This window comes from Erpetoichthys calabaricus, chromosome 8 (genome assembly GCF_900747795.2).
Source record: "Erpetoichthys calabaricus chromosome 8, fErpCal1.3, whole genome shotgun sequence".
Lineage (NCBI taxonomy): Eukaryota > Metazoa > Chordata > Cladistia > Polypteriformes > Polypteridae > Erpetoichthys > Erpetoichthys calabaricus.
The window spans coordinates 167,808,217-167,820,700 of NC_041401.2; the positions used below are offsets into that span (position 1 = coordinate 167,808,217).

General features: G+C 40.5%; 1 protein-coding gene across 1 annotated transcript in view; it reads left to right on the forward strand.

Annotated features, from left to right (window-relative positions):
* The window catches only part of alpl (alkaline phosphatase, biomineralization associated), a 139,851-nt gene extending 129,356 nt beyond the window's left edge, over positions 1-10,495 (forward strand). Inside the window, exons 9-12 of the mRNA XM_028807770.2 lie at positions 2,175-2,309; positions 2,402-2,593; positions 9,586-9,705; positions 9,809-10,495. Coding sequence (XP_028663603.2) covers positions 2,175-2,309; positions 2,402-2,593; positions 9,586-9,705; positions 9,809-10,098 — 737 coding nt within the window. The 3' untranslated portion in view covers positions 10,099-10,495. The remainder of the gene's footprint in view (positions 1-2,174; positions 2,310-2,401; positions 2,594-9,585; positions 9,706-9,808) is intronic.
* The last annotated feature ends 1,989 nt before the right edge of the window (positions 10,496-12,484 follow it).

A 12,484-nucleotide genomic window follows, 5' to 3' on the forward strand; every position in this document is an offset into this window, starting at 1 on the left:
GTTCATGTGGTTATTTTTATATATTTTAAGCCCTTATAAACTCTCCCACACTATTATAAACATTTCACGCACAATTATACAGCATAAACCCTTTGTATTCTCTTAGATATTAGGTAAGATTCGTTGAAATTATGTATGTAAACACAGTTTACATACAGTAAAACCTAAATATTATTTTAAAGATATCGAGCGTCTCCGATATCACATATGTTACAGCCATTACGACAGACAGGCCACCATCAATAAATACGTATAATGCAAGAAAAATTGTATACAATAAAATGTGTGTACAGTGACACTAAACTATGTACATGTAATAAGTATTGTACGTAAATAATTAATTATGGTTACTCACCAACAGTGACACGACGACTTGTCCGATAACGATGAGTTTAATTTTACTGCACAACAAAGGATAGCGTTACAGCTCTTCTAAAGGAGCCTCTTCAGGAGACAGTTTAGCACCGCCGTTGTTCTTCTTCCATCACTCTTCGATCCAAATCCCTAAATCAGGTTCCATCCAGACTACTGCCTTACAACGTCCACTTGCAACTCATTTTGCGCCCTGTTTAAAAGACACTGCGGCCGTAGATCTTATATGCTTTTCCTCCTTTTTAAATAAAAAGAATCGTGGACTCATTTATGCTGTAATGGTGTCCTGCAGCGGTGTAGCTATTTCCTTCCTTCAACATATCCAAAACTTTTGCCTTTTCTGCAATCATTTGCATCTTCTGTTGGCGCTTGTGCACATTAATTCTGAATGAGTGAGATTAGTACTTCCTGGTTAATGCAGCACTCCATCGCTGAACCAATCAGCAGCACACAGGAACTTAACCGCATGCTCTGATTGGGTAGCTTCTCAGCCATCCACCAATAGCGTCCTTTGTTTCAATTCAAATGCGTCCCTTGTTTCAATTCAAATGGGCAAATCAACTGAGGAAGCACACGTACTGTAGACCGCAGACATCCGCGAAGCAGTGAAAAATCCGCGATATATATTCACATATGCTTACATTTAAAATCCGCAATGGAGTGAAGCCGCGAAAGACGAAGCGCGATATAGCGAGGGATCACTGTATGCTCATGATTCTCTTTGAATATATGCAAATCATCAACTTTAAGAATATACTTTTTATAATAGCACCCCACCATTGGACTCAGCGGAAGTGTGTTCTCTGGAGTGATAAATCACACTTCACTATCTGGCAGTCTTATGGATGATCTGGGATTGGTGGTTGCCAGAAGATCGCAAGCTTCAGGACTGTATAGTGCTTACTGTAAAGTTTGATGGACGAGGTTTAATGGCATGGGGCTGTTTATCAAGGTTTGGGCTAAGCCACTTGGTTCCAGTGAAGGATACTGCTAATGCTACAACATACAGAGACATTTTAGACAACTGTGCATTTCCAACTTTGTAGAAACAGTTTGTGGAAGGCCCTTTAGTGTTCCAGCATTACTGTGCTCCCATGTACAAAGTCAAGTTCATAAAGACATGGAGGAACTGGAGTGGCCTGAACAGAGTCCTGACTTCAACCCTACTAAAGACCTTAGTGATGACCTGGAATGTTTGTGAACCAGACCTTCTCATCCAACATCAGTACCTGACGTCACAAATGCTACTTTGGCTGCATATGTACAAATTCCCACACATGTACTCCAGAATCTTGCGGAATTCCTTCCCAGAAGTGTGGAGGCTGTTATAGCCACAAAGGGGGGCTTGGCAACTCTATATTAATGTCCATGGTTTTGGAATAGGGTGTCCAACAAGCTCACATAGGTCTTAATGTCAGGTGACTTTTGGCCATTGTTTAGAAGGTAACAACAGAACCTCTGGACAGGCTCACTGGGAATGATGGGCTCCATATTCAAAATCAAATGTGAAATTATGGGGGAATGAGTAACTGCTTCAAGTGAAAGTGTTTAAGAACATCAAAAAAGTAACCAATTGATCAATAAGGTATTGAAGATACTCTGGATTTAGTTGCAAAAATGTTAGTAGCAAGCACTATAATTAAATATTCATTGCATCTTGTATATATGGAAGTATTTGTTCTGTAAGGTGATTATGTGCATGCTGGGTAAGAACTGAACATCTTAATGTTAAGGTTAATGAATTTGTTATGCAAAACTTTTCACTGACTTCTTTTTTCTTTTTTTTTTTTTGCTTTAATTAGGCTTATTTGAGCCATCTGACATGACATATGAATTAGAAAGAAACGTGAAAATGGATCCTTCTCTCAGTGAGATGGTGGAGGTTGCGATCCATATTTTAAAGAGGAACCCGAAAGGATTCTTCCTGCTTGTAGAAGGTAATTGGTCAAGTCTCTTTAATCCACTTCCCATGTCCCATTATCTGTGTCCTGAACCCAACTGAACCTCTCTGTGCCTTGTCTTCTGGCAGGTGGACGCATCGATCATGGCCACCATGAAGGCAAAGCAAAGCAGGCGTTGCATGAAACAGTACAGATGGACATAGCAATTGGTAAAGCTGTAGCTTTGACGAATGAGTACAACACTCTCACTGTTGTGACCGCCGACCACTCTCATGTTTTTTCCTTTGGTGGCTACACACACCGTGGAAATTCTATTTTTGGTGAGTAACATGACGGCCCTGCTACATTTTGTAGGACATCCAGCTGTCTGCTCAGGTAACATTTTCTTAAAAATTTCCCAAAATACAAATACTTTAAGAAGTGTATTAGGAGAAAAGGCATAAATGTCAAAAGCCTGTATTATTCATTTATTAAAGTGTATAAATATTTATGAATATACCAAACCCAAAGAGTCAAACTTCAATATTACTTATTTATTTTTCCAAAAATATCAACTTTACTCTGTATGGGCACTCTGTGTTCCCTCAGTGTTATTTTTTATTACATGGAATGTTTGGAAATGGTTGGTATATTTAAGTTTAAGTTTTGATTTAATAAATTCATTTAAAAAACCATAAAATGCAATACAGTATATAACAAATCAAAGGTAAGTTTTACACAACCCACAATTCCAAAAAAGTTGGCAGAGTATGGGAAATGCTTATAAAAACAAAAAGGAAAGATTTGTAAATTCTATTAACTCTATACAATATTGAAAATGCTACAACGACACATGATTTGATGTTTTACCTTGTGAACTTAATTGTTTTTTTGAAAATCTGTACTCATGTAAAATCTATGGTGGTCCCAAAGGACAAGTGACAAATTTAAAGGTGTAACCCACGCTATTAAACAAGGTGACACGCACACTTAAGGTGACACGCACATTCAAGACAGGTGACGCACAGAATTAAATGTGGTGCCGCACAATTAAAAAAGGTGGCACGCGCAATTAAACAAGGTGATGCTCCTCTCATTCGTGTGAATGCTTTTGTTAGACACAGTTCCTGCGCTCTCAGCTCTTATAAATTTATATGTTTTCCTCACTTTAAGTTCCCAATAAAAGAAGACTTATTATGTCCAAATCTTATTGAAGAATTTCATCTCGAAGGGTTATCAACAGAAGAAATGCATACACGGGAAATGATGAGGTCAAACGAATTAATGCGAAAATTGTTGATCGGTTACACAGAAAATTGGTTAAATGTGTATCATAGACTATGCTGAAGCAGTTGGTGGTGATGGTGTGGAAGATGAAAACATCAACTTACAATATCCCATAAAATATCTACAACCGTTAACACCGTCCGGTCTTCCATAGCACGAATTACTGTTGAAAGAAGGATGTATCATAATGTTATTGCATAATTTATGTCTGAGTGATGGGCTATGCAATTGGACAAGATTAATTGTATTCAAAATTGGTCCAACAATTTTGACATGTAAAATTTTAACAAGCGACAAGAAAGGTAATGTAGTACATCTTCAGAGGAAAACATTAGACACCAAAGGAGATCTTGAAATGCCATTTGTATTAAAACTTTTACAGTTTCCCGTTAGAATAGCGCTTGCTATGACAATTAACAAATCATAGGGACAAACATTTTAAAAAAGTCAGTTTATTTATTAGAAAGAAAGAAACAATATTCACTCACGGCAGTTATACGTTGCGTTGTCACGATGTAAGTCCAAACACAGAATTAAAATTCAATGCGATATTGAAGAAAAGTTCATTCAAAAAATTGTTTTTACTGAAGTTTTACAGTAAAAGTGTAAGTTTAAAAAGTATTTACTTGTTAATTTCAAAGCCAAACAGAACGAAAACGTATAACGCAACAAATACCTCTAACGCAACATGAAACATAATTCTTTCAATTTATTATGTTTTAATATTTTTTCTATGGTTAATTACTCAATGCAATGTAAAATAGTTAGTTCTATTATGCATATGCAAAAATTCCCATGAAAATAATCTGTTTAAATTACACATCCGCTTCCCCATACGCGAGTGGCAGATCCGCGAAGTGGCTAGCGTGTAGCGCCCGCCTGGGAATTGGCAGAGCCCCCTAGTATTAACAAAAAACTCACACCAAGATCATGCTGGGCTCAACAAATGTTGGCTATAGTATTAGCTTTTTTGCTATTGTTGCACCAGATTTTATGTAACCAATCCATTGAACAGGAAGAGTCACTCATAAGGATGAGCAAAATGATTCACACAAAATTAAATTTTACAAACAAATTGGCAAGATAAATTGCATTTTGCTTCCAGTGAAAGAAGAAAGACATTTAGTTTCTGTCTGGAAGTGTTTTCATGAGTTAACGCTGCATGTGTCTGCCTTTCATTCAGTAATTAAATAAAGATCTCTAGTTAAAAAAATAAAAATCACCACAAGTATGCATATTCTCAACTAGAATAAGGAATTTTCTAGTGTAACAGAGGCGCTATATAGGCGCCTGACCCGACACAGATAGACACGGAGGCACATATAAAATGAACAGCGACTTTATTTTTCTTCACCCGCGGACGCACGTCTTCCCCGTGACCCACAGGCAATACACAGTCCCAAATGCCACACAAAGAACCACAACAACACTTTTCTTCCTTTACCCCCACTCGTCCTCAGGCTTAGTCCTCCTCCTCCCGACTCTTGCTCTCGAGTGGTGGTGGCTGGCCCGTTTTATAGCCTTATGCTTGACCACCTGGTCCTAATTGCACTTCCGGGTGGGGCTGAAGATTCGTCCAGCTGGGCTCTTGACTCCATGCAGCTCCCCCTAGCAGCCATCCGAGCTCCCAACCAGGCTGTGAAAGACTCCATCTCCCATTGAGTCATGCGACAGGTTGGGGGAATCACCATCCACCAGGGAGGCTGCCACCAAGTGTCCCGGGGGAGGTATTGAGCTGCCCATGGTTGCTCCCCCAGAACAAATGCAGCAGGGGCGTCCCTGCCGGGCATGGGACCCAGCTGTCCGTCACACTAGGTTAAGGTCAGAGTTGAGGGGTGCTTGGCAGTGGCAACTTTCTATATACTGAATTTCCTATAAAGTAATGTGCATGATGGTGTGTTTTGTTGTGTCTTCATGTGGAAATTATGCAGCATGTCACGTTGTCAAAAAAGGCGCTGCACTCTTCCATGGTGATTTGAGTAAGAGGCATGGAGTGCACATGAAATACTTTACACAGCTGCAGAAAAGAACACAGGTAAGCATAGAAATTTGAATGGGGATTTAGGGAGAAATGCTTAGTGTTTTCCACCTAAAACCTCCCAAATGTTTTAGTGAGTTTCTCATCTCTCAATTGCGAATTTAATAATAATAATTAATTACAGTGATATGGCGCTTTTCTCACTACTCAAAGCACTTTACATAGTGAGTCACTTCAACCACCACTAATGTGTGACATCCACCTGGCAACGGCAGCCCATTTTGCACCAGTACACTCACCACACATTAGCTATTAGGTGGTGAATTGGTGAGAGAGAGTTAATCAATTAGAGACTGGGGGTGAATAGGGGGTCATAATGACTAGGCCATGGTGGGCAATTTTAGCTTGGACATCGGGATATACCCTACTTTTTATGAATGATGCTCAGGGATCTTTTATGACCACAGACCTCGGTTTCACATCTCATCTGAAGGATGGCACCATTTTTTATAGCAGTGTAGCTGCCACTGCACTGGGGCATTGGGATTCACATTCAGACCCCAAGGTGAGCACCCCCTGCTGGCCTCACTGACACCTCTTCCAGCAGCAACCTATGCTTTTCCTGGTTGGTCTCCCATCCAAGTACTTACTGGGCCTGAACATGCCTAGCTTCAGGTGGAGGACCTGTTCTGAATTGCAGGTGGTATGGCTGCTGACAAATAGCTGAATTGGCTACAAAACAAATTTTAGTGTCAGCTTTGTCAAACAATATGTGAATCAAAACTTGCCTGTTTTGCTTGTCACTAGTCATTGGCCTGTTAGTCATTGGACAACACACCAATTAACAAAACACTCAGACAAGTGGTGTTGCTCGGGCCTGTGCAGACTTAGCAGGCACACACTGTTTTCACTTCTCTTCCATGATGGTGGTCTGCTTGTCCACTTCAGCTATCAACTACACTCTCCCTGCTCTGAAATAATAAAATAATATGTTTACCACCAGCTTAACTCTTTACACCACACTACTGACACAACTTTCATATAATCAATAGGTCTAGTCATTGCCATTACACACTGACTAGCAAAAAAATCCATAGCTCTGCCAGTTTATAATTTCCGGTTGAGTATATAGTTTTTGATTCCTCTTTCCGAAGGTTATCCAGCTGTAATGATACTGGAAAAGTACTAAATAACCCAAATGGCAAGGTACAAACATTTAAAGATTTTTCAATACCAGGAATAAACATCAGCTTTTGTCTCATCACTCACTATTGCACTTGACGTCATGGAACTTAAATAAATGTTGCTATGGAAACATCTTGGCGAACCCCACCCATTGTTTCAATGTGATTATGACTTCACGGGGGTCACTGCTCCCTCATTATTACTTTGACGTGAATGTGACTTATTGCCTCGATGTGATCATGATTTCATGGGGGACCCACTTCCTTAATGCTCTGATGCAGTTAGGACTTCATGAGGGACACCCACCTGTAATCAGAACCTCACAGCCTCAAGAGGGAAGTGGTGCATAGTGTGGCACCAGAGAGCCGAACAATAGAAGAGCTCAGTTCCAAAATCAGCTAAGTACAAAAGATAAATTTTGGAGATAAATACAACAACAACAACAACATTTATTTATATAGCACATTTTCATACAAAAAGTAGCTCAAAGTGCTTAAATAGGAAAATCTGGGTCAGTAAGCAGATTTTGAAACTAAATCCCCAAAACTATATAGCGCTGCACTGTTGCAATTAGCAGGTTTTGAAGCTCAAACATATTTTCGGCGCATGACCAACTGCATGAAAAGTCACAATCACGTGTTCAGTAAATTTTACCAAAAGGTGTAATTAGCAGATTTTGGAACTCACATCTTCAATTGTGCAGTGCATCGGGGAGGTTTTAGAATTGTCCATGGCACCATCTAGTGGCAGACTTACCTTTCTGTCACTTGGAGTTTTTCTGTCACTTGGAGTGCAGGGTGCTGGATTGGTTAAGATGTTTGAGTGATCCGTATCTTCAACTATATTTCACCCTTTTTTAAGCATAAACTTATCGATAATAATCCTGCTTTAACTGACTTTGTGATTAAACAGATTGTTAGCAGCTGGTATTATTAAAAAACACATAAGAATATGAATACCTGCTTGTGCTCTAAGCAGTAAGTAATTGTACTGTATATATAATATGTTCATGTAATGAGAAGTCGAAGCAAAAAATGAACAATTGGGACACCAACTGGGTCATTCCTTTTAATACTTTGGTCCAAATCAAAAATGACACCTTAAGGTGTTAAAGTAAATAATCTCTCGGACACAACTACAAATAACAAATTCTTGGCTGTCAAAATAAGGGTCATTCACCGAAGCTCCATCTGATGGAATTGACATCTTCTTCCAGGGAGCTGGGCTTCTTATAGTGCACAAACTGGAAGGGGCATGGCTAAGTGCACTCACTGGGCGGAGAGAGAAGGAGAAGAGAATGTTAGCGACAGCGCCCCCTCTAGCCCCGACCGGTTATCACATACCTCGATCAAGCCCATGTGGAGCTTTGTTATTTGGTTTGGAACCATGTTGGTACTGGTACTGAGGTCTAAAAGCTGGTATTGAGACCAACTTCAAAATTTTAGTACCGAATCAACACAACACCAGTATGAGCTTATTCCTCTGCATCTCACTACTTAAAAAATGTAATATCATAAATGTGTCTAACCCTAACTAATATAAAACTCATTTTTTTGCACAGAAACAGAACTCACCCCTTCTAGATCTTAGGTTACTTATTTAATGCTATACCACAGCACCCTAATATTTTCTAAATCTACTGAAAGAACCACTACAAATAGTTAGTCACTCGCAGTGTCATGAATACTCCAACCTGCTATTGTTTAATCAGACATATTTTCAACCACTGTTTGTCTATTTGACATAAAGGTAATATGAATGTTTCCTGTGTGAAAGCCATGGGGACGTACAGCTCCCCAAACCCGGACACAGACAGGCACAGAGACACACAAATGCGAAACACCACCCAGTTTGTTTCTTCCTGGGGCAGCTCTGTTTTCCGCTCCCCACTTCAGGGCAGAGTACACAATTGTCCAGCACAACACTGCTCAGTCCCTTCTCTTTTTCTTCTTTCTTTCTCTCTCTTTTTCTCTTCTCTGCCACCTCTACTCTTCTCCCAGGCAGCTTTGTCTTCCACCTCCCGACTCGGGCTTCTCGAATAAAGTGAGGTGGCTTTTTTTATAGTGCACTCGGAAGTGCTCCAGTTGCCCTCTGATCCTCTTCCGGCAGCACTTCCGGGTGTGGCATGCCAAGGTTCCGGAGCTGTCCAGGCGCCCCCTGTCGGTGTCCACAGGCCCCAGCAGGGTTAAGCTTCTAAGCTCCAAACCTGTTGCCCTGATGTAATCCAAGGAAGGTTGCCCTCTCACGTTCCAGGGGAGGTATTGCCGTGAATATGTCCTATCCTCCGGTCCTTACATCACAGGGGCATCCGCCACGCCTGTCACTGAGGTGCACATTACCCAAAATGCCCTGTCATCTGTGGCAATGCTAGCCAAGTAATGCCATAATTGAGAGTGAGTCTTTAAATTTAGTCATCAGTGCATGTTAGTTTAATTGGCTGGTGTGCGTTCGCTCTGGGATAAGCTCTGGCCTCTCTGACATTCATCAGGCTAGAAAATGGATAGCAAGCCATTAGTGTGTAATTCCCAAAGAAAATAAAACCTGAAGTGGCAATATGCAAAGTGGAGCTGCAGCTTTCCAATTGGCTGCTTTAACCTGGCTCCTCATTATGCCCATCACGTGCTCTCCGCTGAGAGTCCTCAACTCGGTAGCACGCTCCATAAGTCAGCCTCGTCCTTGGCACTCACCCGCAGCCTGTGATACTTTCTCTGCTTTGTGCCCTGCAGCATCCTCAAAAGCTTAATCGACTTCTAACTGACAGGTCCACTGATTCCTAGTTCATTAAAGTTCACATTTCCATTTGCATGCAGATGTTAGGAAGATTCATTTTCCTGCTCCAGCTTTTCATCTGACATACTCTAACTGAAATCTTTTCCATGTCAGGTCTTGCACCAATGGTTAGCGATGTGGACAACAAACCATTTACTTCCATCCTGTATGGAAACGGTCCAGGGTACAAGTTGGTGAAAGGCGAGCGAGAGAACGTTTCTACTTCTGACTACAGTAAGTATTATTAATTTGCTCTTCTGTGAGTCTTGTGCTCAAGATGGCTATCCCTATCCAAGCGGAAGCCATGACACACAAAGCCTCCTTTTTGTCTTCACAGACCACAACAATTACCTGGCTCAGTCTGCTGTGCCCCTACGCCTAGAAACTCATGGAGGTGAGGATGTGGCGGTTTTTGCCAAAGGTCCCATGGCTCATCTGTTTCATGGTGTACATGAGCAGAACTACATCCCACATGTCATGGCTTACGCTTCCTGTATTGGGCAGAACAAGGACCACTGCAAGAAAGGCAGCCACGATGACAGTGGGATTTCCTGCAGAGCTCCTTCTCGTGCTTCACCACTGATTGGAATACTTGGCCTCCTCAGTCTCATCCAATTGGTGTGTTGATTCTGGTCTATCATGCCAGTATAGTGGTTGGCACACCCCTGGGCTGGCATTTGTGTCCAGGCAAAAACTTTCAGGTTGAATTGATAAGAGCAAAAACTGTTTGACTGACAATCACCACACATAAAAGTGAGATTGGCTGTAATTTTGGGCCAGAAGACCGGGTCCACAGTCAATGGACTAACTTGAGTGTTCTGCATTGACAGGGATGAGAGAGGGTGGTTGGGACTTATTTGTTAAAACTGGGTAAATGCTTACATACAACAAGTTAATGGTGCTGGGGACATGGCAGTGCAGTCACATGTTCTTTCTCAGGTTGAATTTTTTAGTCTGCTCATAGGTCACAGGGAGTGGAGAAGAGCAGCGGGAGTCAAATTGTGAGGCGAGCAACAACCCCCAGAATCAGTACGTCAGGAAAAGAATGAATGCTTTGCATTACAGGAAACCATGGAAAAGGGCCATCAACAAATATTAAATGATATCCTGGGAGATAATCCATCACTTGAAGCCACTAAATTATTCCATGTATTGAAAAAAAAAACTGAGAACAAAAAAACATAAGCAACATTAGAAATCTGACAAATGACAGGGGGCCATTCAGTCCATCAACCATGTTTGTTTAGCTAACAGCTAAGCTGCCCTAATATCTTCTCTAGAAGAAGAAGATAATAAAAATAAGAGCATAAGAAATGTGCACTGACTATCTGGAATAAGGAAGCAGTGACTGGAATCTGGTGGCCAGTAGTTTATGCAGGCCACTGAGTGGTGCTTTTCAGTTGACATTTTACAGCCCTCTTTTGCCCACCAGATCACTTCATCCTCACAATGTTGACTATGAAAAGCACCCTGTGCTCAAAACTCATTGTATCCTTCTCTCACAATGCACAAGAGGCAGCTCTATGTACATTTTATATATACAGTACAATTACTGCTTAGAGCACAAGCAGGCATTCATATTCTTATGTGTTTTTTAACAGTTATTAACAATCTGTTTAATCACAAGGTCAGTTAAAGCAGGCTTATTATCAATATGTTCAAAGTTTATACTTAAAAAAAGTGTGAAATATGTTGAAGATACGAATCACTCAAACATCTTAACCAATCCAGCACCCTGCACTCTGAATGATAAACATTCAAGTGACAGAAGGGTAAGTCTGCCACTAGATGGTGCCATTCTATCTGCCACTTCACCACATTCCATACTGCTAATAAATGTGAAAAAGACCAATCAATGACAGTGAGCACAGAAAATGACCCCCAGCATTGTAAAAGTCCACCTAAGATTTTTTGCTTAATAATCGCCCATGTGAGTTGTGACAAAGTCCCAAAAATTACCTCACACATAGGCTTCTCACTGCTCCTACCATGTAGACCTGTCCTCATCGATAATTTTCCAAGAGAAGTATGTGAATTGAATCTTGCCGTCCTATTGAAAGTGAATGAAATAAGGCCATATAAAGAAAAATGTCCTATTTAACACAGAAAGAAATTTGACTGCTTACCAGCATTGTTAGCATCTGTAATTTTTGTGCTACTTATTAACTGTATACCTTCAGGCTGTGTATGTTTGTTCATTGGATTTATTCATATGCCTTACGCTGTGCTTATACTAAACTGTCTTTGCGGTCAGAGGGAACTTTTATCATTGACATCACCAAGTGACAGCCATCACTTAGATATGCAAAAATAGAAAAAAGTCTATTGTATTATAAATCTTGTTTAGGGGTTTTCAGTTTAATCAGCTTTTATATTAAATAAAACATATATATATTTTTTTTTCTTCTGAAGTTGAAATAATACTAAATAAATATTCTGTTGTCTACCACTGTTATTGGCTCAATGTGTCACCCCATTTCAAAGCAATCCATTTATAATTTTTTTTGCAAATTATTAAAACTAAAAAAACTATTTTATAATACCTTACATGCCTGTTATATAATTCCTTACATATCTATTTTATAATACCTTATCTATCTGTTGTATAATGCTTTTCATATCTATCTATCTATCTATCTATCTATCTATCTATCTATCTATCTATCTATCTATCTATCTATCTATCTATCTATCTATCTATCTATCTATCTATCTATCTATCTATCTATCTATCTATCTATCTATCTATCTATCTATCTATCTACTGTTGTGGACGGCTGGGGCCCTTGCCTGGCCAGTACACCTCCATGCCGGAAGCACCAAGGGAGGAAACGTGGCCTTAACAGGAACACTAGGTTGCAACCACCCTGGCTGACAGCGTTGCCTTGTCCTCCTGCAGGGCTCCATGGGAGTTGGTGTTTGATACAGCCCTGTTGGGGTCCGTGGGCGCCGGCCAGGGGGTGCTGCAGCAGATGCCAAGCCCTGGAGTGCAGTTCTTCCACCTCACCTGGAA